A 27,990-nucleotide genomic window follows, 5' to 3' on the forward strand; every position below is an offset into this window, starting at 1 on the left:
GTCAGAGGGAGGGAGCACTGTCTATATTGACACTGAAATCACTTTGGGTGACGACAGGATTCGGGTGGAATGGAGACCAGGAATCAGGCTCCTGTAAATGAGGGGGGAAATCTGGAGGTTAACAGATGAAAGCAATAGGAGTGTGGCTAGTGGTACAACCAGAGGCAGAATCCCCAGAGGACCAGTGGGCTCAGCACTAATGTCTCATGGACTATGCTGTGGGAAACCCTGCCTCGGATCACGGCTTCCCAAACTCTGGAGCTAATTAACTGCACGAATCTCATCTCCGCATTGCCATCCACTCCACTTCAGACAGACTCACCTCCTTGCTGTTCTTGGACCGTGTAAGGCTCAATCCACCTCAGGGCCTTTGCACTTGCTGTTCCTCCTTCCTGTATGCTCTTCCCCATTTATCCTCAGGTGTCACTCTCACTTTCTTTAGATAAAATGTCAGTGAGACCTTCCCTGATCATCGATAGCAATCCACTCCCACCTGGTATTCCCTACCTCCCAGGACTTGCTTTATTTTCCTCTACAGCACACGCCACAATCTGGCAGTCTGTATATTTGCTTATTTGTTCATTGCCTCCTAGATAGTAAACTGTCTTCCTCTCCTAGATAGTAAACTCCATGAGGACAAAGATTTGTCTGTTGGGTTCACTGCTATATTGAATCTATATGATTGTAGATCGTGGTGGTGTTTAATAAATGTTTTCAAATGAAGGGAAGGAGTGACTTAATTGCAAAGTTTAGACATTTTCCGAAGTTCCCGTGGAAGCTGTCCCTGGTCAGTGGTGACATGTATCCACTTCCACTAGGCATTCCTTCCCCAGCGCCTTTCCCTGGTGGCCCTCCATTCTTTGAAGGAGCTCATGTCTCACTCCCTCAGTAAGAAGCAGGCCCTCTACACCTCCTCACCAAACCTTTGGTGTATTGTCTAGACATCCAAGATAGTCAGCCATTTACGTCTCCAAAGACACAAGCATGACTCGTAATTAATCCTACCAAGTGTTAATTCCTGACAGGGCAGAACAGGAGAGACAAAATCCAGAATCTGGGCCCTGAATAGCATGAACCCTCTTCCTCAGCTCTAGCATCTAGAGGGGCAGGAGCTAGAAAGGGCTCATTTGTTGGCTAGTCTGTCTCAGGAACCTGGGCCTGTGGGTGGTTGGGATGAGCATGTCCTCTGCCTCTCATATGCCACTCCTTTCCATTAGAACTGTACTTTGCTTCCAATAAATTAGATGAAATACACAGTTATTTACTTCCATCAGAGTATGTTTTATGCATTTTTTTAAAATACATGCGCATGTGCACACACACACACACATCCACACACATCTAAAGCAAAAGCCGTGTTAGGATCCAACCAAGACATAGGTCTGACTCTCTCCATGCTGAAGCATCTCGTCAGCTTGCCATCAGTAGAATACAATAGAGGCATATTCTACTTGGTCTGGCGATGTCCTCCTGGGACGATCAAAAGGGGGCACGTTGGCATAGACAGCGAAGTCATCCTCTTTCCAGGGGGCCAGGTTGATCACATTGGAATATATGGCATCATCATGGCAGGAAAGCTCCTTCAGAGACAGGAACCCGGTTAGAGTCAGAGGGCTGGGTACCAGCGACCTCCAGAGACAAAACCCGCTACTGCTCTCCCTACAGGACAACAAGTGGAACATTGGCTTCTTGCTGACCAGGCCCTGGATCCCCCTCGGTTTTCAAAAACATTACTTTTAGGGCTGTTCTCTGCCTCATCCCCAACTCCCCATGTATGGTGTCTATCTAGGAAAGAGCACGAAATCATGGCAGAGATGACTGGGAGCCCCTCTGGGTAGTAGTACTTGACTCTTTCCTTACCGAGGATTTGTGGAGAAAGTTGTTCTGATGCCTCAGTTGTTTCTTAAACAGTCCTAGAAAAATTAATAAACTCAGAGTCAGCCTGAGTTGGGGCAGTAACCATCCTTATTTAGGTGATTGCTGGACTTAGGGTTGAACTTTGAAATTCAAAACCCACACGTTCATTCCATTGGGCCTCTGAGACTGAGCTAAATGCCCAGGAAAAGGCAGTGGGAGTATTGGTACACTTTAGAATGTTGGTTATTATTTAGATAAGATTATTTGGAATCAATAGTTCTTTTAGTTGATGCATATAAACCACAAATATATATGCAAATTGCTTATATATGGCTTTCAGCATAAAGAATTTGTATCATAAATAAATCTTGTCGTTATATGCGGAGTCCCTGGCGACTCCAGAGAACAGACGCTGAAGCTTACCCACTCTTTCCCCCCTAAAGCCTCCTTATCTCTATCCCCAGTTTCTTCCCTTTCCCAGTTCCAGGGCCAACTTGTTCAACTCACTTTCATGCCTCCATTTCTTCAGGGTCATGGACAAGAGACCCACTAGGAGCAAGATGAGGGCCACGACACCAATGGAGCCAGAAACAGCTGTGGCTGCTGTACCTAAGCTGAAGAAAGCAAACAAGAGAAATGAAGACACTTCTGCTGCCCTGACTAGCACTGGTAACTATCCATAAAATTGCCCAGGGACCTCCCCTCTTCTGCAGGAGCTCTCCCACCTCTGGGCTTCCATGTCCCCAATAGCCAAACATCTCTTGCCTCCATTTTGAGCCTCTCTCCTCTGCCCCAGTCTCCATGGCTATGGTCCCACTCACACCAATCCCCATATTCAGGCCAAGCAGGCCCCTTCTCCAAGATCCTCAGTACTCCTCCATAGGTCCAGACCTTGCCTCACCCACCTGCTGAGTTCTTCAGGTGTAGTCTCTGGCTTCAGGGTGGTGATGTTCTCTGAAGAAAGGGACAGAGAGGAAAAGAAAGGAGATTTGAGAGTAATTCTTACACACATGCTATAGACTAAATGTTTGCATCCTGCCAAAATTCATATGTTAAAACCTAATCCCCAATTTGATGGTTTTAGGAGGTGGGACTTTGGGAGATATTAAGTCATGGGTGTGGAGCTCTCAGGAGTGTGGTTAGTGCCCTTATGAAAGAGAGCCCAGAGAGCCCCCTTGCCCTTTCCTCCTGTGAGGACACAGTGAGAAGACAGCTGTCTATGAACCAGGAAGTGGGCCCTCGCCAGAAACTGAATACACCAGTGCCTTAATCTTGAACTTACCAGCATTCAGAACTATGAGAAATAAATTTCTGTTGTTTATAAGCCACCTAGTGTATATTATCTTGTTATAGTGGCCTGAACTAAGACAACACACATGCAAATGTGCTCTACAGGATCTAAATGGTAATATTAGCTACCATTTATTTATTGGAGACTTAACATATGCCAGGCACATTTATTATCTCATTTAATCTTTATAAATAGACAATGAGATAGGAATAATTATTATTCCCATCTTACAGGAAAGAAACCAGCTCAAGGTCATTGACCTAGTAAGAGGCAGAGTTTGGATTTGAACGCACATCACTCTGACTTAAAATTGTACGTTTAGGTGACATCATAGGAATGGCGGCAGCGGGGTGCACTTTTTGAGTTCTCCTCCAGATCTTATCACAAAGAGGACATCTATAACCCATCAAAGGACTCTCTGCTCATCACGCAGAACAGCTAAGAGACTCGTGCAAGGATTACTTGAAGGTGGGCAAATTGGACGAGCAGGGGAAGAGGGAAAGGAATGGAGTAGAGACACGGCCCACATCCGAGGCTGTGGAGACACAGCCCGCACCTGCGGCGGTGGAAATGTGGCTGGCATCCGCAGCTGCAGAGACACAGGGGATCCCAGGATGGAACAGAGGACACAAAAGCCAGGAGGTGGCTCTTTTCCTGCATCTCACAGCTGATCTCTCCCGCCGAGGGGGCAGCATATCCAGCATTTGAGGCAATAACCTCAGCTGAGACCTCCAGCTGGGCCCTAGGTCAGACAAAGGACACAAACTCCATATCTGGACCCCTACCCCCACTCTCCCAATCCTACCCCCACCCTTCCAGAGACTTAAACTGGTCCCTGAACTGAGGAATAGTGTCAGATTACAGAGGAGCCTTAGTGCTCAGGCTCCGGGAAGACCTGTGTGCAGCTCTGACCCAGGGAAGAGCCTGGGAAGAGTGTGATTTTTGCTGGGCTAGGAGAGAAGAGACTCCTCCATCCCCAGCCGCCCCCCCTTTCTGGCCTGCCTAGGGCAGGGCAATTACAACTGCGGAGACACACTCAGGGATCAGCTGTAGGCGGCAGACGCAGCTCTGGGCTTTCAGCAGCTCAGAAATCTCCCACCCATCATACAGACACACACACACACACACACACACACACACACACACACATACACACACACACACACATGGAAGAAGTGCCCTAAGACTCAGGAGAACTGGGCACAGGGCTTGTTGTGTTATTTCTCAGTGCACATATGTGCAGGCAAGGGCAGAAACTGCACTGACTTTGTAGAAACTATCACCCAGACCCCTCAGCCCCATGCATCTAAATCTGCAGTCCCAAGGTCACTTGGGGCACCAGGTGACCGGCTCTGCCTGCACAATACACAGAGGACTCTTTGGTACAGCAGAGGACAACCTGGAGATTACTTGGTGGGCTTCAGCAAAGACTGGCACTGCTTTTTTTTTGTTTTGTTTTGTCTTTATATCTTTGATATCTTTGTCTTTGTTGAGTGTGGGTTGTCGGTTGTTTTCACATGTGAATGTATTTGATTTTTTTCTTTGTTGTTGTTGTTGCTGTGCTTGGTCATTTGCTTTGTTCTGAAATTTCCCTACATCAGGGCCCAGCTCAAGAGGCACAAGATTCAACATACCCAGAGGCCAACTCCAGACCAAACCAGAGTACTACCGGGTTTGACCTACAAGTGACACACCCAGAGGGAATTCTCTACAGGCACTAGAGCCCATAGAGGCCAAACCACATTTAAGTGGTCAAACCTCATGCAGCAGAACATCCTGCTGTGGGCAGAGCCAAGTCCCACAACTAGTCAGCCTAGGAGTCAATCCCACCTACTCACAAGTGAAAACTAATTAAAGTTCTTTTTTAACAGGACAATGTACACCACACAAGAGTCACCTTTGGAGCACACGCAGAAGAGAAGAAGAAAGTAGTACAAGTCAAATATAAAGGACACATACTATATAAGATAACCCAGCAAGAACTAAGAACTCTAGGGGATCTACCTAATACATTGAAGCAAACACAGAGAGTTAGCCAGAATGGGGAAACAAAGAAACATGTCCCAAATAAAAGAACAGAAGAAACCTCCAGAAATGGAACCAAATGAAACAGAGGTAACCAACCTATCAGAGACAGAGTTCAGAACACTGATGATAAGAATATTTAAGGAGCTTAGAGATGACATAAAGAAGGATGTAGAAATCATAATGAACAACCAGTTAGAACTAAAGAACACAATTACTGAATAAAGAACTCACTTGAAGGAATTAACAGCAGGTTAGATGAAGCAGAGGATCGAATCAGCGACTTAGAAGACAAGATCTTAGAAGCAGACTTAGAAGCGACTTAGAAGCAGAGATCACCCAAACAGAACAACAGAAAGAAAAAAGAATATAAAACAATGAAGATGGTTTAAGAGACCTCTGAGATAACATCAAGCGCAACAACATGCGCATCATAGGAATACCAGAAGGTGAAGAGAGGAAGCAAGGGATTGAGAACATATTTGAAGTAATAATGTCCGAAAATTTCCCTAACCTGATGAAGGAAACCAACATACAAGCCCAGGAAGTGCAGAGAGTTCCAACCAGGATAAACCCAAACAGGTCCACACCAAGACACATTATAGTTAAAATGGCAAAGCTTAAAGACAGAGAGAGAATCCTAAAAGCAGCAAGAGAAAGACAGAGGGTTACATACAAGGGAACGCCCATAAGACTATCAAATGACTTTTCTACAGAAACATTGAAGGCCAGGAGGGAGTGGCAGGAGATACTCAAAGTGATGGAAAACAAAGGCCTACAACCTAGATTGCTTTATCCAGCAAGGCTATCATTTAAAGTTGATGGAGAGATAAAGAGCTTCCCAGAAAAGCATAAGCTAAAGGAATTTATTACCACTAAGCCAGATTGCAAGAAATACTAAAAGGACTTCTGTAAATAGAAGATGAAAACAATCTAACTACAAATTTAAAAATGGCAATAACTATGTACCTATCAATAATCACTTTAAATGTAAATGGATTAAATGCTCCAATCAAGAGACATAGGGTGGCTGAGTGGATAAGAAAGCAAGACCCTTGTATATGCTGTATACAAGAGACTCACCTCAGATCAAAAGACACACACAGGCTGAAAGTGAAGGGTTGGAGTAAGATATTTCATGCAAATGGAAATGAGAAACAAGCTGGAGTTGCAATACTTACATCTGACAAAATAGATTTTAAAATGAAGAACATATCAAAAGACAAAGATGGGGCACTATATAATAATAAAGGGATCAATCCAACAAGAGGACATAACCCTAGTAAACATCTATGCACCCAACATAGGAGCACCTAAATATATAAAACAGGTACTGACTGACATAAAGACAGAGATCAACGATAACACTATCATAGTAGGGGACTTCAACACACCTCTGACAACAAGGGACAGGTCTTCCAGACAGAAAATCTATATGGAAACAATGGCATTAAATGATACATTGGACCACTTGGATTTAATCGATATTTTCAGAGCATTTCACCCCAAAGCTGCAGAATACACGTTCTTCTCAAGCGCACATGGAACATTTTCCAAGATAGACCATATATTAGGCCACAAAACAAGTCTTGATAAATTTAAGAAAATTGAAATCATACCAGTTGTCTTCTCTGACCACAGTGCTATGAAATTAGAAATGAACTACAGGAATAAAACTGGAAGACACACCAATTCATGGAGGCTGAATAACATGTTACTAAATAATAAATGGGTCAACCAGGAGATCAAGGAAGAAATAAAAAGATATCTCGAGACAAATGAAAATGAAAACACGACGACCCAAAATCTATGGGATGCAGCGAAAGCAGTCCTAAGAGGGAAATTCATAGCATTGCAGGCCTACCTAAAGAAACAAGAAAAATCACCAACCAACAGTTTATCTTCACATTTAAGAGATCTGGAAAAAGAATAGCAAAATAAGCCCAAAGGGAGTACAAAGAAGGAGATAATAAAGATCAGAGAGGAAATAAATGAAATAGAAACCAGAAAAACAATACAAAAGATCAATGAATCCAAGAGTTGGTTCTTAGAGAAGATAAACAAAATTGACAAACCTTTAGCCAGACTCATTAAAAAAAAGAGAGAGAGGACCCAAATGAATAAAATCAGAAATGAAAGGAGAAGCACAACAGACACCATATAAATACAAAAAATTTTAAGAAATTACTATGAGCAACTATATGCCAACAAATATGACAATCTGGAAGAAATGGACAATTTTCTAGAGGCATACAACCTTCCAAGGCTAACTCAAGAAGAAACAGAAAACCTGAATAGACTGATTACCACCAGGGAAATTGAATCAGTAATCAACAATCTCCCAACAAACAAAAGCCCTGGACCAAATGGCTTTACAGGTGAATTTTACAAAACGTTCAAAAAAGAATTATCACCTATTTTCGTCAAGCTTTTCCAAAAAATCCAGAAGGAGGAAAGTCTCCCAAACACTTTTTATGAGGCCACTATCACCACAAAAAAAGAAAACTACAGGCCGATATCTCTAATGAACATAGATGCAAAAATCCTCAACAAAATATTAGCGAACAGAATTCAGCAATACATTAAAAAGATCATACACCATGATCAAGTGGGATTCATCCCTGGTATGCAAGGGTGGTTCAACATCCGCAAATCAATTAATGTGATACACCACATTAACAAAATGAAAAATAAAAATCATATGATCATATCAATGGATGCAGAAAAAGCATTTGATAAAATCCAGCAGCCATTTATGATAAAAACCCTTAAGAAAGTGGGAATAAAGGGATCATATCTCAACATAATAAAGGCCATATAGGATAAACCCACAGCTAACATCATACTCAATGGGGAAAAGCTAAAACCATTCCCCTTAAGATCAGGAACAAGGCAAGTTTGCCCACTTTCTCCACTTCTATTCAACATAGTGCTGGAAGTTCTAGCCACAGCAATCAGACAAGAAAAAGAAATAAAAGGCATCAAAATCGGTAAGGAGGAAGTAAAATTGTCATTATATGCAGATGACATGATACTATATGTAGAGAACCCTAAAGACTCCACCAAGAAACTATTAGAGCTGATAGATGAATTTAGTAAAGTAGCAGGATACAAAAATTAATATTCAGAAATCAGTTGCATTTGTATACACCAATAATAAAACATCAGAAGGAGAAATTAAGAAAACAATCCCATTTATAATTGCTTCAAAGACTATAAAACCCCTGGGGATAAATTTAACCAAAGAAGTAAAAGATCTGTACTCAGAAAAGTATAAGATACTGAAAAAAGAAATGAAAGAAGACACAAATAGATGGAAACACATACCCTATTCACGGATAGGAAGAATTAATATAGTTAAAATGTCCATACTGCCTAAGGCAATATACATATTCAACGCAATTCCTATCAAACTACCAATGATGTTTTTCACAGAAATAGAACATATAATCTTAAAATTTATATGGGACCATAAAAGACCCAGATAGCCTCAGCAATCTTGAGAAATAAGAACAAAGTGGGAGGTATAACAATACCTGACTTCAAATTATACTACAAGGCTACAGTAATCAAAACAGCATGGTACTGGCATAAAAACAGACATATAGATCAATGGAACAGAATAGAGAGTCCAGAAATAAATCCATGCCTATATCCATTTAATCTACGACAATGGAAGCAAGACTATACGGTGGGGTAAAGACAGTCTATTCAATAAATGGTGCTGGGAAACCTGGACAGACACATGCAAAAAAATGAAGCTGGACCACCTCCTTACACCATATACAAAAATAAATTCAAAATAGCTTAAAGACTTAAATGTAAGATCTGAAACCATAAAATTCCTAGAAGGAAGTATAGGAAGAAACATTCACAGACATTACCTGGAATAAGATTTTTACTGATATATCCCCTTGGGCAAGGGAAGTAAGAGAAAAAATAAACATGTGGGATTACATCAAACTAAAACGTTTTTTTACAGCAAAGGAAACCATCAATAAAACAAAAAGGGATCCTACTAAATGGGAAAAGATATTTGCCAATGATATATCTGATAAGGGGTTAATGTCACAAATTTATAAAAAACTCACTCAACTCAACTCCAAAAAAAACAAACAACCCAATTAAAAAATGGGCAGAGGACATGAAGAGACATTTTTCTAAAAAGGACATACAGATGGCAAATAGACATAGGAAAAAATGCTCAAACTCACTAATCATTAGAGAAATGCAAATAAAAACTACAATGAGATACCACCTCACCCCAGTCAAAATGGCTATCATCAATAAATCAACAAACAACAAGTACTGGTGCGGATGTGGAGAAAAGGGAACCCTTGTGCACTGTTGGTGGGATTGCAGATTGGTGCAGCCACTATGGAAAACAGTATGGAGGTATCTCAAAAATCTGAAAATGGAACTACCCTATGATCCAGCAATTCCACTCCGGATAGGTATCTATCCGGAGGAATCCAAAATTCTAATTCAAAAATCTTTATGCACTCCTATGTTTATTTATTGCAGTGTTATACACAATAGCCAAGACATGGAAACAACTGAAATGTCCATTGGTAGATGACTGGATTAAGAAAATGTGGTACATTTATACAATGGAGTATTATGCAGCCATAAAGAAGAAAGAAATCTTACCATTTGCAACAACATAGATGGACCTAGAGAACATTATATTAAGTGAAATAAGTCAGAGAGAGAAAGACAAGTACCATATGATCTCACTTTTATGTGGAATCTAAAGAAAAGAATAAGTGAATGAACTAATCAGAAACAGTATTGGAGACATAGAGGAAAAACTGAGGGTTGCTAGATGGGAGGCGGGATGGGGGTAAGGGGGAAGGTGAGGGGATTAGAAAACAGTCAGTAACCACAAGATGGCCAGGGGTTTTGAAAATTAATTTGGGGAATGTAATCAATAATGTTGTAAAGATTTTGTAGGGTATCCGATGGACACTTGTCTCATTAGGGAGACCACCTCAGGGATGATGTAGATGCCTGATCACTGCATTGTACACCTGAAGCTGAAGCTGAACAATAATGAATGTCAACTACAAGTTTGTGTATGTGTATATATATATATATTTTTTTTTTTTACAAGAAGCGGAGTACAGCATTAGGAATAGAGACAGTGGAAATGTAATGGCTCTGTGTGATGTCAGAGAGATAGTGGATGGGGGCAGGGGGGTTCACACAGTGTGAGGGATATAAATTGATAAACATCTAAGTATTACTTTGTCTTGTGCACCTGAAACTAATAAAAAAAAAAAAGAAAAGAAAGAAAACAGAAAGAAAAAAAAATTTACGTTTATGCACTTTGCTGTCTTTGTGTGATCATTTCATTCTTGAGTTCTGCCATTCTTACAAAGGGTTAAAAGTTACCATATATGACAGGATATCCAGAAAAAAGACAACCAAGATGATGCAGGTGTTTAGTACCCTGGGAAGCGCGTGTAAGAGGGTGGGAAAGGGTCAAGACATCAGCTAGTTGGGCTGGAACTCGGTGGAGGTGGCAGTTGTGAGAGCCTGCCCCTGCTATGGTGGTGGTGGGGGGTGGTGGTCCTATTATTCATACTGTGAAAAAATTTCTCCTGTATCAAGGGATGGAGACCCCAAGGCCATCCCCTTTTCAGCCACAGTCTGTCCCTGGATTTTCAGAGTTAGAAGGAATCTGAAAACATATTTAGCCAAACTCTCCTGCTGTACAGGTGAGGAAACTCAAGGTAAGCCACGTGCCCCAGCTAAGGGCTGGATCCAGGATTTGAGTCCATGTTTGCAACTCCAACCCCAAGCTCTCTTTTCCTGTACTCAGGTCTCTTCCTATAACTTCCCCCATGAAGTGGAACTGCATGATTCGCCTCTCATAGGCAACACCTCCAAATGGGGAGCTGGCTCTTCAGACATCCAAGTGCAGAAATTTCTGCCAAGGTTAGATGGAGGGAACATACAGGATCACTAGAGCAATCTAATATCCACTGATGATAAACAGCATCCAGATGTGGGAGCATCAAGAATTACAGCCTCCTGGGGCACTAAGGCCAGATGGAATTGTGTCAGAAACCTTAAACAGCTCACTTCCTCTCTGCCTTTTTTCCTGTCTCTCTTCTGAGTAAGATGGCTGACCTTACCAAGTTTCTCTTTGACAGCTCCTGTCCACATTCTGGGCAAGGGGTAGGGAGGGAACTTGGAAACCAGATCTTCCCCACGCCTACAGCACTGACACCCAAGATGCGGTGTCAAGTCCCAGGGCTTGATATGTGGTGGAGCAGGGTGGGGTGCGGTGAGATGTCACACATGAGTCCAGAGCAATGAGAGGAGAGTCTGTGGCCCACCTGGCAGAGGCTGGCTGGGGTAGGGCACGCCTCTTACAGAAAGAAGGACAGACAGCGTGAGAGTGTCCATCCAGGGTAAGAAAGACTAGGACATGTCCTGGGAAGGAAGAGTTGGTTGGGTATAAGGGGAACAAGCTGGAGGGTAATATCATGAAAGAGCCTGAGATTTAGAGTCCAGTGATGTAGGTCTGAGGCACCTCCTAACTTGTAATCTTAGGACAGTTATTTAACCATTCTGAGCCTTGTTTTCTTCATCCGTGAGATGCACCTAGCATGAATACCTACGTCGTGGAGTTGTTTAAGACCTAAATGCTCAGACTGTTATTTAACAGTAAGTAATAGCTACTTTGCCTATTTTCAGTTGGTCTTACCTGAACAAAGCAATGGTGTGCGGTTGTCCAGGAAGGCATTGCTGGCTCTGGAGTCCAGGAACCTACAGTTCGTCCAATTCATTTCGACAAGGGGTCCACTCAGGGAGTTCTTGTCCCAGGTACTGAGGTTTCTGGGACACGTGGTCCCCTTTAGCTGGAAGCAGACTTTCTCAGAGGTATTTATCATCAACTGGCAGACACAGGACCCCAAGGAGCTGGCACCCCTCTTCTCCTCCGTCTCTTTCATTCCTCCATGGGAACCTGTTAGATGGGGAGAATGTTAGAGTCTCTCCACTGGAGGGGAGGGCCTCAAAAGGCATTGAGATAGCATTCTTCTTAAGGAAGCATCTTCAGATAGGCCTTCCCCAAGCGCGTGGTCCAAAGTCAGGCCCCCAGCCTCTCTGTAACATCTATTAGTATTAGTATATGAATTTACCTTGATCATTTATTTGTTTACTTGATGATTGTCAGACTCTCGTCACAAGAATGTAAGCTCCACAACAACAGACACTTTATCTGTTTTGGTCATCACTCTGTCCCCAGTTCCTAGAACAATACCTCACACAATGAATAGGTTCGATATGTATGTGCTGAATGAATGAATGAATGAATGAATGAATGAATGAATGAATCCTTTATAGCACCCTGACAGGGGCCACTCAACCTCTGTCAGAATCATGGCAAGCCTCCACCACAGATTTTTGAATCCCTTAGTCGATGGCAAATCTTTAACTTCTGAAGGAGTTGATTTGAAATAGCCAAAGTCACTGAACCAACCAAATTGTGTCATAAAGTAGGTGAGGCTTGAACTAGGTAATGCCAAGTTTGAAAAAAGAAGACCTGTGGCAACTAAACACCAAGATCAATGTTCTGGAAGAGCCTGGAGGAGGTGCTCTGCTGGATGTGTGTGCTCTGGGGAAGAATGTGGGGAGGTTGGGATCCGCAAGCCTTCTCTACTGCCTCAGGCTCCAGCCCCTGCTTCAGCGGAGGAGAGAAGTGTGTTTATGACCATATGAAAGAGGATCTGTCATGCTCTGTCTCCTCACCCACCACCACATTCCCCCAAAGGCACATCCAGGAGCAGTCGGGAAACCCCCTAACACGATGAGTTGGAACCAAGAGCCCAGGTGACGTGGATGAATCACTTAGCCTGCCTGGACTCAGTTTCCTTATTTGTGAAATGAGGCATGAGTGAGAAGAAGAATAAGGCACAGCTATAAAAATGACTCATTCTTTATACGAATGCATCACATTGCCCTTCTAGTGTCTCCTTTGTACATGTCACCTTATACATTGTACACTTCTCCTAATAATCAGAGTATTGCTCAAGGAATACTAAGAACTCTTTCTTGGAGGATAGCCTTTCTAAGTATTAGGAATTCTTTTTATTTTTAATTTTGGAAGGAGGACAGGACATCATTTTTTTTCAGTTTGGGTCTTCTAAAAGTTTTTGTTTTATTAGGTAACATCCATGTGGTTTAGAATTGAAAAGGTACAAAAGGATAGTCCTTGAAAAACTGCTTTTCTACCCTTTACCTCAGCCTGCAAGTTCCCCTCCCTGGAGGCAGCAAGCATTTCCAATTTATTGTATGCCTTATGTATATATGAGCAAACGCATGTACACACGGACTTATAAACACACACACACACACAATATAGCTTTTTTTCCCTACAGATGCTATACAGATTACTCTGCCTCTTACTTTTTCACTTAATATATCTTGGAGTTAATTTATTATTAATATTTACAGAACTTTCTCATTCTTTTTTTCAGCTGCCGAGTGTTCTATTCTATGGATACCTACTGTTTATTTAATTTGTTTCCTAGTAATGGACATTTAGATTGTTTCCAATTTTTTGCTCTTCAAACAATGGTGCAATTATTAAATGTGTATGTTTTGCACATATGTGAAGGTGTGTAGGATTAGAGGACTAGTTATTAAAGTAGTTTTGCAATCCAGATTTTAAGAAGTTGATGTCACTTTTTAAAAATACAAAACATAGTGTTACCCAATTGACTATCCATACTATTAACTATATTTCACACTAAATGGCTTTTGGCTGTTTCCAAAAATCAAAATGGTCCTCAAAGGACAAAGATCTGAGACCACTGAGGGCATTCAACAGAACTGCCAGGACCTCTAGAAGTTGTCCTCCTTCAGAATCCAAACGACATCAGCATTAGCAGGACTAGAATCAGTGGAGTGTTTCCCTGGGTGACTGTGATAGGTGTGATGACCCTCAGTGACACGGATATTTCCAAGTATTTCAAACAAGACTTACTAAGTCCCAACCATACCCACTTAAAACCCAGGTTAAAAGGATGAACAGGGGATGGACTTGCCATCAAGAAACTGAAGGTCTAAGATGGCAGGCAGTTCTCACAGTGTGGTCTGGGGACCCCCTGGGGGTTTCAGAGATCCTTTCAGAGGGTTGATGATGTCAAAACAATTTTCATAATAGTACTGACATGCTGGTTGCGTGTTTCCCTCTCAGTCTTGCTCAAGTGTACAGTACAGTTTTCCAAAGATTACATGACATGTGATATAGCAACAAACTGAATACAAAAGCAGATCTGAGAATCTAGCTTTCTTTTATCAAGCCAAATATTAACAATTGGCAAAAACGTAAAATGCCTCTCTTCTCACTGTATTTTTTATGTTTCGGAAAATGTTTATTTTTCATAAAAACATGTTAATGTGCAATGGTTCTAGTGTTATTTTATTTCTAAATATTCTTAGTTTTAATTTCTAATATGGCAAATACAAATAACTATAACCTATATATGAGATGTGACAATTAAGTTCACGAACTCATCCTAGAAAAAGGGCTACACACCTCACTGCTGAATATCACTACGGTCACCTTCGAAGGACTCCCCTTGGAAAGCTATGCACCGACGCCAGCGTCTAGTCCACCCTTCAAAGCAATTTTGGAACTCTTTTTCTGGAATGGCCGCTGTTGTCATATTACCCTTCATGTCCTGAATGTCATCAAAATGTCTTCCTTTCAATATATCCTTTATCTTCTGGTAAAGAAAGAAGTCATTGGGGCCAGATCAGGTGAGTAGGGAGGGTGTTCCAATACAGTTATTTGTTTACTGGTTAAAAACTCCCACACAGAGAGTGCCGTATAAGCTGGTGCATTGTCGTGATGTAAGAGCCATGAATTGTTGGTGAAAAGTTCAGGTCGTCTAACTTTCATGTAGCCTTTTCAGCACTTCCAAATAGTAAACTTGGTTAACTGTTCAGTTGGTACAAATTCATAATGAATAAACCCTCTGATATCGAAAAAGTTTAGCAACATTGTTACAACAAGTTTGCGAACTTAATTGTCAGACCTCGTAAGCAATAGCTCTTTGGGCTCCTTAATAATTTTTAAGAGTGTAAAGGGGTCCTGGGACCAAAAAGTTTGAGAACCACTGGTCTAAGGACTCATGGTGTTTCTTCACTAGAAGGAAGAAAAGGGGCATTTCACCAAGGGTGTGATCCATCAGGGGGTGTAAGCCAAAAGACGCAAGAGAAACACAAATAGCTGTTCTCATACAGCAATATACGTCAAGGAGGACAGATAATCTCTTGTCAGAGAGAGTCTCTCTGGGGCCTCCTGGCTGGCAACGTGGCAGCTGTTTAGACAGCTCTGCCAGAGGGGACAGAGCTCAGAGGACAGAGCGGGCAGCAAAGCTCTGAGGCCAGGGGAGCCTAAAGAGGAAGCAGAAGCCTGTGCCAGACCTCCGCCTCCCACTATGATTCCAGGAGTCACCCACCCTGCCAAAAACACTTCCTCACTGGCTGCTGGGGTCTGAAATTCCAATGAGGTTCTTCATTCCCTTAGCCAAAGGCAAATTCAATCCAAAACAATGCCAAGTATCATTCAAGGTCACACAAATGTGTAAATAACCTTATGGTTGTTTAGATAGATTAGGAGGTTGCACTTTAATAAAACAGGAGAGTGTGTCTATGGCAAGTGTGGAGAGGTTGGGTGAAGGGGAATGGGCATAGAGAAGAAAGGAGACCCAAAAATATTCAATAAATAGAGCAAAAGAGCCATGCACAGACCCAGGATGGCAGAGTGCCACCAACAGAGAAGTTTGATCAAGCTAATTTTGGGCAGCTAAAATTAAAAAAAAAAATCCAATCCAGCCAAAATGTGTGTGTGTATGTGTGCGCAAGCGCACGCGTGCGTGCATGGTATGTGCCCTGCAGGGTAAGGCAGGCTGCAGGGGTAGAGAAGATCTGGACATGGGCCTGGGCTCAGAGAGTGCTATCCCCTCACCCTACCACCCCAGTCTATAAGGAAAGATATGCATTGACCTCAACAGCTGTTACAAAAAGCAGGTGTATGGTAAGAGCTAAAATGAGGTACAAGGGGCTATCGGATTAGAGAGGAAGGACAAGTCATTTCTAACTTGGGTGATGAGGGAAGGCTGCCTGTAGGAAGTGGCACTTGTGCTGGTCCTGGACAATGGGAACAATTCCTATGGGCATGGCTGAGACTGAGATACCAGGGTGCTTTGAGACAAGGCACAGAAGTTGAAACATGTAGTCACTTCCCCCTGAATGAACATCTGAAATCATTGATAAGAAGGAGCACTGGGCACCTAAAAATGAAGGAAAGCTTGATTGGTGGAAGGAAGACGGGACAGAACCTTGGGAAAACAGGGTGTAAGCAAGACAAACTAGACTTCAAGAGCCCTGTGTGGACTGAGACCATGTCTGATCTGACTCATCTTCCAAGCATGGGGGCGAATGCCTGGGACATAGCAGGCCCATAGTAAACACTTGCTGAACGGATGAAAGGTTGGACACAGTCTTTTTTTCCAGGCTGGCCACAGATGTGCTGCTGTAATCAAGCAGGGCCATCAGGAACAGAGGGGGAGGACGATGTTCAAGCAAACTTCCTCCTAATTTCCTCTGAAGTAAATATTCTCACCATTTCTGGGACTTTAAATGTTTTTCTGATTGTTTTGCAAAATTTCATTTCTCAAAATAGAAACGCTGTGCCTCTTGAGGTTTATAACAGAGCCATTTATTGGTTGGGGGTTGTGTTAAAGATCACCTTATGTTTTCAGTTTGCACAGTGGCTTCTTTGCAAGCCTCAAATAATTGCCTTCACATTTGGCTTCCTAAGAAAATCAGAATGTCAGCCCTTTGGGCTCCCACAGAAGGTCACCAGTGAACATGTGAAATAGCAACTGTCCACACGTGACTCAATAGGAACTCATCCAAATTCATCAGAGCTACTGCCCTGTACCAGCCCTGTACATATACTTCACTTGGTTTGCAAAATGTAATACATTGTTTTTGTTTTTTAAGAAAGCACATTTTATCAAGTGCGAAAAGAAAACCTCACGCACATCTCATAATTTCACTTACTACTCAGAACTGGGGACTTCTCCTGTGGCCGCCAGGTAGCAGCTAGAAGGATTAGGTGTACTTATCCCATTTGTAGATGAGGTAATTGAGAATTCTTAGGGAGTGGTAAGTGAATTGCCCAAGGTCACAGCAAATAGCACAAGCATCCAAATGCAGGTCTCACAATCCCTTAGCCTTTCCTCCATTTCCTACACAGGTTGTTTCTATGTATATGGGAACACTTTATTAACTGCAATGGCCACACAAATGTTTAAAGTAGCCCAGGACGGTTGTTCAGGTTGTTTATTGCTCAAGGAAATAACCTGCATCTTATACTTCATTATTTTTTTGAATTTTAGTCACATTTTTATTTAACTACTAACTCCAAAGGTAGGTGAGTTATAGTCTCATTACAATAATTTTCTGACAGACAAAAATAAAATATCTTACCTAACAAAATTTGTTTATTATGATAAATGGATAGAAGGATAGAAGACTTTTTCTAACAGTGTTGACATTTACTTGTTTCATAAATTGCAGCAGAATGAGTTTGGTAAGGACCTTGTTGATTTAAAACATCTACAATAATTAGTGCTTCCAAGAAAACAAGGAAGTGCTTTTCCATGTGTTGTTTTGATTTTTAGCTACATTTTTTTTGAAATCCTCTATTAATATTTGTGTATTGGCTGAATTTGAAATTTTGCATTATAATTCCTATTGTCTGCCTGAATCGTAGCTCAGAGTTCCTAATTTTAATCTACCAGATTTTTGTTGCGACATATTCCACTTCTGTAGAAATTAATGTTTATCATTACATATCCACAAAGTAATTATTTTATATTCATACATTAGAGACTTCTATATAATGAACTGCTAATTAAAGCATAGCTATTGTTTATGGGTTGTTTATGGGAAATTTCTTCAGGACAAAAATTAACTGTAGTTAAATTTCACAGCTTGCTACATATTATTTTTTAAAGTTACAGATTCTAAAATTAAATACTAAGCTCATATATTATTTCTCCCAAGGTATTGGAAAGAAAAAACATATCAAACCAAAAACAGGAAATGAAAATATGACTACAGAAGAAATGAAATAAAACTATTTGTATTGTTGAATATAGGGAGAAAAAGATGGAATGTCAAAAAAATAAAAATAAAAGAGTTCAAAGCCATTGGTTTCAGTAAATGTGTCACAGAAATGTGAGTGGATGTGAATTTACCTTTCAGTTCTATTTAGTTCCACCATGACTGATGGATTTCAAGAAAAATTAGGGGGAAATAATGCAAAGAATCCAAACACAAAGCCATAGAATTTAAATATGAAACAAGGGCACACTCTTGGTGAAAATTGTCCACCTCCAGTAAGAAATGTTTACTTTACAAAAGATAATACAGGTTCGATGTTTTTGGATATATAACAGACACAAATTTTTCCAAATTGTGTGGGGGAAAATAACTATATTCTGGTTACATTATTATACTTCAAAGGATTCTACATTTTGCTAGCTCTTTGGGAATGAAAAATCAACTGGAAAATAAAAAAGAATACAAAGATTGGGAGCATTTAGCACCCTTTTTGTTGTAAACATGAGGAATTTGAAATAAACGTCAATAGTCATACTATGTATGCAAATTTCAAATTGGATTTGAAATATATTTAATTATCAATGCTGCAAACAGATTCTATATGATGAGGAAAATATTGGCATGCTCTTGTCAAACACATAATAAACACAATTCTATTTTTAGCAAGACATTAGCTAGCATTCAGAGGATCATCCAAGATGTATGAGCATTATAAGAATTTTCTTCATTTTCAGATATCATAGATTAATAATACCATTATAGGAGAACATATATCCAGGATACAAACACCAAATAACATTATACATTATTTAGTAGATGCAAAAAAAATCAAATAATTAAAATATAGAAGATTTGTTGACTGAAATAATTTTGAACATTGTAAGAAATGCTAAATATTACACAGTAAATAATCGAGGCACATCTTCTGATGTAAGGCATATGGAAGTTATGTTTACATATGTAAATTTTCAAAATGCAAATATGCCTCTGTGAAAACATAAAAATATTTTTTTCAAAAGTAAATGACACAGCTGGAGAAGGACTATACAGGTTTTTAGTAGAGCACCAACAAAAAAAAACACTGAACCTAGGACATAATAATTTAAGAGGGCAGGAATATGACAATAATGAAAAATTTTTAGGGTAAACTTAATGGATTTCAACATAAGATCCCCCAAAAGATTTTTAAGGCTGCCCATTCTTTAAACTTAGTAGTGAATAATATAGCAAAAAGTTCTTTAGAAATCACCAAATTCTGTCATATCATCCAAGAACTGTTTGACTTCAGTAAAATGCTAGAGAGTATTGAAAACAGAATTACTCATAAATATAAATTTGAGACTACTCAAATTTGGAAAAGTCGATTTGAAACCACTGTGACATGAAAAACTCAATTGGAGGCAATATGAAACATTCTTTTAGAAATCGTCGATAATAGTAAAGATAGAGATTCTAGAACACAAGCCAAAGCTATCCTTTTAAAATATATTTTTAAAAATATATTTGCTCAGCACCAATTTGGCATAAAATTTATGACAACATATGACACATTTTTGACAACACAATTATCAAAATAAGCAAACATCAAAAGTTAATGTACATACTGTCTTTGAAAACACCACTGGATTTAAGAAACTTGGGGAAAAAAATAAAGGTTTAACACAGTTCATAAAACAAAGTTCATGAAATATGTATTATTGATGCTAAGCAAACTTTAGTCTCTTGACATTGATCCCAACTTCTCCAAAATAGAAAGCACTAGAAACAGGAAGGAGAAGACTCATTTTAATTGTGAATCCCATGACTAGCCCTTTTATAATCCAAAGGTCTATATCAGAATCACATTTTTTTTCCGTATGGGAAACAGCAATATCTCTTTTAAGAAAAGGTTTATAATACTCAAAGAATCTCGTGGCTTTTTAAATATTCTAGATGACATGTATAATTTGAAAATTTATGATAAACATGAACTTTTACAATCATTAAAAATATATCACTGAAATTGAAGAACATGGTAGAAAATGTGATATATGAGGATCTAACATCTTTAAGCAGCTTTCTCAAATGTAGTTGACTCACATAAAGTGCCTCAATATATTTGTAGTAATAATATATTGGACACATTTTACTAAAACCATTGCAGCTCTCAGAATATACCAACCTTGACAGTATCAGCCACCAGTGGAAAATGTAGTTTCTCACATTTAAAATTAATTTTAAAAAACACTTAATATTCACAGAAAAAAGTCACAGAAAGACTATCAAATCTAGTGACCATTTATTTCTATAGAAAATAAGATATTGGAAGAAGCAAACATTGAAAGTATCACACAAAGTTTTGTTTTCATGAAAATTATTTTGCGACTGAAACTATCTTATGACAAATTGCTATATTCCAGAGATTTTGCATTCCTAATGATTGCGACAAAACACTAACTTTATACTATTTTGTAGTCAATAATTTTATGTATATAATTTATATAGAATCAATTTATGTTTTTGCTTTGTTATTATTGAGAAGTACATAATCTACTAACTTGAACAGCTTTTACTTGAGGATCTACAAAAGTGCCATCAAAACCAGTAATAACTGCATCTTCTAGTGATTTGTGAAAAAGGACTGGGGTAGAGGGCAGCCAATGAAGCATCTACTTCTCTCCTAGAAGCATGTTGCCTCACATATATTATTATTGTGCATGAATCTGCCTGACAGCAGCCAGTGTCTCCCAGCCATGCTCAGGATATTGTCCAAAGGCCTTACACAGGCATAAAAAGCTTACCACCTGGGCCCTGTCCACTTTTCCACGCTCATCTCTTAGCAGTTCCTCTATACTTAATGCTATCACCAAATTAAACTTCTTAAAGTTCCCCCAAATCTGTGCTCATTCTTGTCTATATACAGGCCTCAGGACAGTTTTCCCTGCCTCTTACTCTTCCACTGGAGCTAAGACGAGATGTCCCCTCCTTCAGGAAATCTTCCTTCTTCGACCCCTACTTTTCAAGGTTACTAGGCTGCGTGATGCTCCCACATAGCACATTTGACCATAGCACTTGCCACACACTGCTGTTATCTTCTGTAAACTTGTCTGACCTTCCCACTGGACTGCAGCCCCTCCAGAGAGGAGCCATGTCTCATCAATCATTGCACACTGCTATAAACCCAATCTCTGGCGCCTAACTATTGCTCAAGAAATGCTTGGACAAAGACACATGCAAATGGTCAGATGCATACATCTATAAAATGAGTTCTATCTCACTAATAATTAATAGAAATTAAACTAAAACAATTTAAAACCATTTTTTTAAATAAATGGGACTACATCAAACTAAAAAGTTCTGCACAGCAAAGGAAACCATCAATGAAACGAAAAGACAACCAACCAAATGGGAGAAGACAATTTACAAATGATATTTCTGATAATGGCTTAATATCCAAAATATATATAAAGAACACATACAACTCAACAACGAAAACACAAACAACCCAATTAAAAAACGGGCAGAGGATCTGAATAGACATTTTCCTAAGGAAGACATACAGATAACCAACTGTTACATGAAAAGATGTTCAAAATTACTAATTATTAGGGAAATGCAACTCAAAACCACATTGAGATATCACCTCACACCTGTTAGAATGGCTGCTATAAAAAAAGATAACAAACAACAAGTACTGGTGAGGAAATGGCGAAAAGGGAATCCTCATGCACTGTAGGTGGAATTGTAAATTGGTACAGCCATTATGGAAAACAGTATGGAGTTTCCTCAAAAAACTAAGAATAGAACTAGCATATGATCAAGAAGTTCCTCTACTGGAGAATATGAATATTTATCTGAAGAATATGAATACACTAATTCAAAAAGATATACGAGTATGTACCCCTATGTTTGTTACAGCATTACTTACAATAGCCACAATATGGAAACAACCTAAGTATCCATCAATGGATGAATGGATAAAGAAGATGAGGTATATAAATGAACAATGGAATATTACTCAGTAATAAAAAAAGGATGAAAATATTGCCATTTTCGACAACATGAATGGATCTTGAGGGTGTTACACTAAGTGAAATAAGTCAGATGGAAAAGGACAAAAACCATATGGTTTCACTCATATGTGGAATATAAAACAAAACAGTAACAAACGAACAAACAAAACAAAACTCAAAGATACAGACAACAGAATGGTGGTTACCAGAGGGAATGGGGTGTGTGAGGAAGGTGAAGAGGGTAAAAAGTGTCGAATATATGGTAACGAATGGAAACTAGGCTTTTGGAGGTGAGCACACAATAGAGTACACAAATATAGAATTACAAAGTCATACACATGAAATTTATATAGTGTTATTAACCAATGTTACCTCAATTTAAATATACATATTAAACAGACAAATAAATAAATAAATAATGAGACCATTTTTTAACAAAGAAAGAATGAAAATATTCAGCCCCGGCAAGTGTTCTGGGGATGGATACTCTCTGTCACAACCTTTGTGAAGGACAATTTGGTGATGTGTATCAAAAAGCCCTGAATATGTCCATCCTTCTTTGACTCAGCAACTCCACTTGGAGGAATTTATCCTGAGGAAATAGCCAAGGACGTGTGTGTAAAGATTCGGTTGTAAGACGAGTCCTTGACAAGACCTTTAGAACAGGCAGTTGAGAACCATCCTTAATGCCGAGTAATGGTGGGTTGTTGTGTCAATTGTGGGACATCCATAATGTGGAATGCAATTTACCCATTAAAGGGATCTTGGGAAACCAATATATTGACAGGGATAAATGTTCACACCATATTCCCAAGTCAACAAAAGGCAGGTAGCACAAAAGAATGTCAAATGTACGCCATTAAAATAAATACATTGTGTGTACATGTGTGTGCTGTGTATTCTTTCTTCCCCCACTTAGCCATAGATTATGGCCACCTTTCCATGTGCACATTAAGAAATACCCAAAATATTAATAATAATTATCCCTGAGTGATGAGAATAATTATCCCTGAGTAGTGACATTCCTCATATAAATTTTTATATTCTTCTTTCTTGTTTGTGTTACCTAATTTTTCTGCAGTGAGCATACATCGTGTTGAAAGAGAAGAAGAGAGAAAAGATAGAAGAGAGCAGGGTGGAGAGAGCTGGCCTCCCCTGGGGCGGCAGGCCCTCACAAGGTTGATGATGAAAGGGGAAAAGCAATATTCAAAGAAGAGAACTGGAATTAGGAGAGCAGCCAGAGGGAGGGGACTGGGTTGAGAACTCGAAGGGTTCTGGTACTGACATAACAGAAGCTTTGGAAAGTGAGGATTGTTTCTAAAAAGAAGTGTTCAGAGGCAGTGGAATTGTCAAAGGGCAGCCTGGACATAATTGAAGCTGCTTATGAACCCAGGGCCTGGAGAAGAAAAAAACCAAACTCATGACAGTAAAACTTTTTACCACCCCTCGTTTCCCTTCTATTTACAGGGCATCTCTTTCTTGTATCTAACAAAGCTAGTAATTTATCTTGCCACTCTGACCTCTTTCCAGTAACATTTGCTACTTTTAATGTAGGTCAGTGAAGCAGCTTTGCAATGAACCTGTTTTTCTGCCATGAATCTATTTTGATATGTGATGAGCAAGGGTTAGACCGTCTCCACTTTCCTTGGATTCTATTTCAAAGCACATTTCAGTCAATGTCACCTTCACTTAGTGCATCCAGCACCTGAGTCTCATTAGCATCACTTTATATTTAGCTCATTTTGAAATTCAATGCCCTGTGCAGAGCAGATGTTAAATAAATTTGTGTTGTAAAGTAAGAGGCTGCTACAAAGAAAGAGAGCCTGTGAAAGCAGAGCATCTTTGGTGGCTCAGGAAGAATCTGCTGCCCGGAGGAAGGACTTCAGGTTCCCATACCCTCCCGCCCGCCACCCTCCAGGCTCCTCCATCAGCACTGGACATTCCAGCCAGCATTCCTTGGTCTTTTTATATCATAGGAAGGACTTGCTGGATCACCCCGACGGATGCATCCAGCATCCACTCATGCCGTCTGACGCCTTCTGCGTAGGCCCTGCAGCCTCCCCTCACAGGAGCTGTCCTCTCTCCATCCTCCCTTCTCCACTCCCTCCCTCGTCTTCATTCCCTGCCCTTGCTGGCACACCCCAGGGCAGCACTGCCAAGCCAGCTCCATCAGGAGCCTGAGATCCAAACAGGGATGCACTTTGGCCTTAGGAAGGGACATTTGGCTTTCTCTCCCATCGTTCTGTTGACCATTGAGTAGGCATGTGTGTGTCCCACTATTTTTCTCTAAGCTTCATGGTAGGCAAAGCCCTTCCAGATGCTTTAGGGCCAACAAAAATGGCAAGTCAGCAGAGAGCTGGCTCCTCCCACATACTGTTTATTCTGCATTTATTGAGTGCCAACTGTGTGCTCCCTGCTTTGAAAGGCTCTTGACCCAGTTAAAAACACATATAATTGTGCCTCAGCAGTTTCTGAAAGTGCCACTCTGTTCCCTGAGGTAATGACATGTCCTTATAGCCTTGTTCAGATTCAAGTCGTTTTTGCCTTTGTTTTCTCAGATATTGCCCCCATTTCTAAAGGTCATGGTCTTTTGGGGTATATAAAGCTTTAGCAAAGAGAAAAACATCTTTATCTTGTTTTTCCTATCAAAGCTGCTGCCAGGAATGTTAGGTTACCCTCCCATGGTTTTTTCATGGATTTTCACAGAAAAAATATTAATTTGAAGGTAACATATATGCCTTGACAATCTCCATTGTCAACGAGTCAAAAGATCTTTAAGAGTTTGTATATTTTTTATTTGTTTTCCAGAAATATCTTAATAGGACTTTTGTTCATATAAAATGTTTCCCTCCTTTGATTTACAGCTATACAGTGTTAGGCAAGGGTCCTGACTAGTTGGGATGCATTGAACAATAGACTGGCACTCACTGCTAATAAGCACACTTAAGAAAGAAATAGGTTTTCAAATCCTTACTAACAGATCTTTCTGTCTCTTTACCCCACCCCAGCTTGAACCCCAGAACCAAGGTTCAAAGGGATTTAGAGAAAGGATGTATTCCCTGGCCCATTGTTTTAAACATCAAGCCCTCAAAGACTTGCAGTGAATTAATTTAAGGCTCTGCCAAATTGGGCAGATAAAAATCATTATTCACCCTGAAATTCATTTAGAACTAACTATACTGCAGGACACTTAAATTTACTGTGCAGAGATTGAGAACAAGAAACGACAAATCGTTTGGAAAATTAATCTTCATAGGCCTTCTTAGCAGCAATCAGTGGGCATTGAATGAAGAGGTTTGCGTAAGGCCTGAGCTGAGGGAAGGGTTGCTTAGGGAGCTTAACTGCGCATAGATTATCAGAGCTGCAGCTGGAAAAGCTCCCAGGCTGTACTTTACCTCTCTTTACATTCAGCTTTGAAAAGGGGAGAGACCATCAGGGCCCTAAAGAGAGCTCTCCTCAGGGCATCCCAGCTTTGATGCTGCTCTTATAAAACAATTTTTCAGGGAGGATTAATAAGTAGGTTTATAAAAAACTTGGCATTCCTCTCCGATCTGCTAAACAGATAATGAGGATTTCTAGTCATTGGAGCAAAGATCCCTAAAATTCCCAAGACAGACACCCTGTGAAGCTGGGCTGGAAAATGCCCACCCTTGTGGGGTCATCAATAGCCTCCTAATCCTTGAAAATGAATTTGAGATTTCCTGCCCACCCACATAACATGGACTCCCTTGTCTGGAATTTAGTTTTCAGCACATTCAACAGGAATTTGGACACGAGGAAACAGGGTCTCAGAGTATTAAAAAAGAAAAATCCTATTTAGAAAAAAATTCCTCTAATCCCAGGTGTAGCTGATGAGGGATTAAACAAGGGCAGCCTCATTCCATTTCCCCAGCCAGCAGACTTTGGATCACACATTGTAAAGGTCCTCTGTGTTTTTCAGAGGAGAGAGCTTCTTGTCCTGGACCATTTAGTGAGATAGGGGCCACCCAGGACTAGAAAGCACACAGGTGTTCTGACACCCAGCCCTGGACCCGATCCTTACACAATCTAGAAAACTGTGATAAAGAATAAATCATCCTGGGTCTCCTTAAGGAGCCCCTTCCGTGTGCAGAAGTAATAGGACCTACAGATAAGTGGGGGAACCCCTGCAGTTTCATTTCAAATGATGCAAACATGAAGCCACATGCCACTGGTGTGGGGAAACCTTGCCGCTTAGCCAGGCACACCAGGGTTCATGTTCTGCCCCTGAGCCTCTTCCTAGGAGGCTGATCTTGAGCAAGTTATCGGAGCTCTCTGAGCCTCAGTTTCTTTATCAGAAAAAGCAAATAATACCCAATTTAAAGGAGATAACATTTATGAAGCTGGTGGCCCTTGTGCTTAGGTAAAGTTGGTCCCCCTCCTGCTTGCTGCCACCTGAATTCCTTTATCCTAGAACAAAGGATGTGATTGTACATTACATGGCATGAGCAACAACTTTGCTAAGGGTGTAATCAGTGATTCAACAAATATAAAATACACAAGAGATCCTACTCTGGCCGTTAAAATATTCTGATGGCTTCAGATGCCCTGGAAGAAGGGTATCTCTAGTCTGACCAGAGAGCTGAGGAAAGTGAGAAAGAGTAGGAGAATGGAGGCCAGGGCAGTGTATATAATAGACCACATATGTCCAATAGAAATATAATGCAAGCCACATGTGTCATTTAAAATGTTCCAGTAGCAACATTTTAAAAAGAAACAAGACATTAATCTTAATACATTTTATTTAACCCAATATATCCAAAATACATTTGGATTATTTCAACTTGTACTGATATAAAAATTATCAATGAGCTACTTTTCATTCTTTTTTCCTACTAAGTCTTTGAAATCACCATGAATTTTTCACCTGTAGCACATCTCAATTCAAACTAGCCGCATTTCAGGTGTTCATTGTATTGGGCCATGCAGGTATAGACAAATCCCCACGTGCCAACCACTGTGCTGGGTTTAGGGAGACCAAAGAGTCTAGACTAAAGTATGGATCATGCCCTCAAGGTGCTCACTGTCTAGTTTGGGATCTAGGACAGATGGGGGAAATTTTAGCCAACGATATACATTTGCCTGTAGGTTCCCAAATGGTTTATCATGAAGCACTAAACCTACAGCTCACTCCTTTTCCCATAAGCCTTAGACATACCCCAACCACAAGGACAATATGCCTTCTCACTGTCCACATAAACCGTTGTCAGATTGTGCCTGTAATTTGGGGATGGGATATACAGCACTCTAGGGAACAGTTTAAGGGAAGGCGGGGTGCCTTGTTCTCCCATCCTTTCAGGCTGCACAGTACCCACTTTATGATGGGTGAGCCCAGATTCCAGACCAATAGGAAAGAAACTGAAGGTGAACTCTCAGCCCTAACAGAACCGGTTACCTGTCTCCTGGGCGAGCAGCAGCCGCGAGAGGAGCCATCCATGTTGAAGAAGCAGCTGCTCTCACTGCAGGCTGCACTCCGCCCTACCCCGTCCTCTTTCCCTTGCCCCTCCCTTGAGAGCATATTCATTTCCTCCACTGCCTGGCTGGGCTCAGAAGGAGACTCACATCAACCCCTAAATGAAAAGCCAATGGTTGATGCTGCTTGCAGAGCAATCTTCATACTGTGTAGGCGTGGGCCTCAGCAAAACCACA

The 27,990-nt window shown here is 40.5% G+C and overlaps 1 protein-coding gene across 1 annotated transcript; it reads right to left on the reverse strand.

The window, feature by feature from the left end:
• Positions 1-1,289: 1,289 nt before the first annotated feature.
• On the reverse strand, positions 1,290-27,837 carry LOC117014953 (uncharacterized). Its single transcript, XM_033093260.1, has 6 exons — positions 27,737-27,837; positions 11,889-12,149; positions 2,763-2,811; positions 2,365-2,471; positions 1,861-1,913; positions 1,290-1,580 (listed from the first exon to the last, which is right to left on the reverse strand). Exons 2-6 carry the CDS (start codon positions 12,133-12,135, stop codon positions 1,422-1,424), a joined length of 615 nt encoding a protein of 204 aa, XP_032949151.1. The 5' UTR covers positions 12,136-12,149; positions 27,737-27,837; the 3' UTR covers positions 1,290-1,421.
• Positions 27,838-27,990: the final 153 nt, after the last annotated feature.

Source organism: Rhinolophus ferrumequinum, chromosome 22 (genome assembly GCF_004115265.2).
Source record: "Rhinolophus ferrumequinum isolate MPI-CBG mRhiFer1 chromosome 22, mRhiFer1_v1.p, whole genome shotgun sequence".
Lineage (NCBI taxonomy): Eukaryota > Metazoa > Chordata > Mammalia > Chiroptera > Rhinolophidae > Rhinolophus > Rhinolophus ferrumequinum.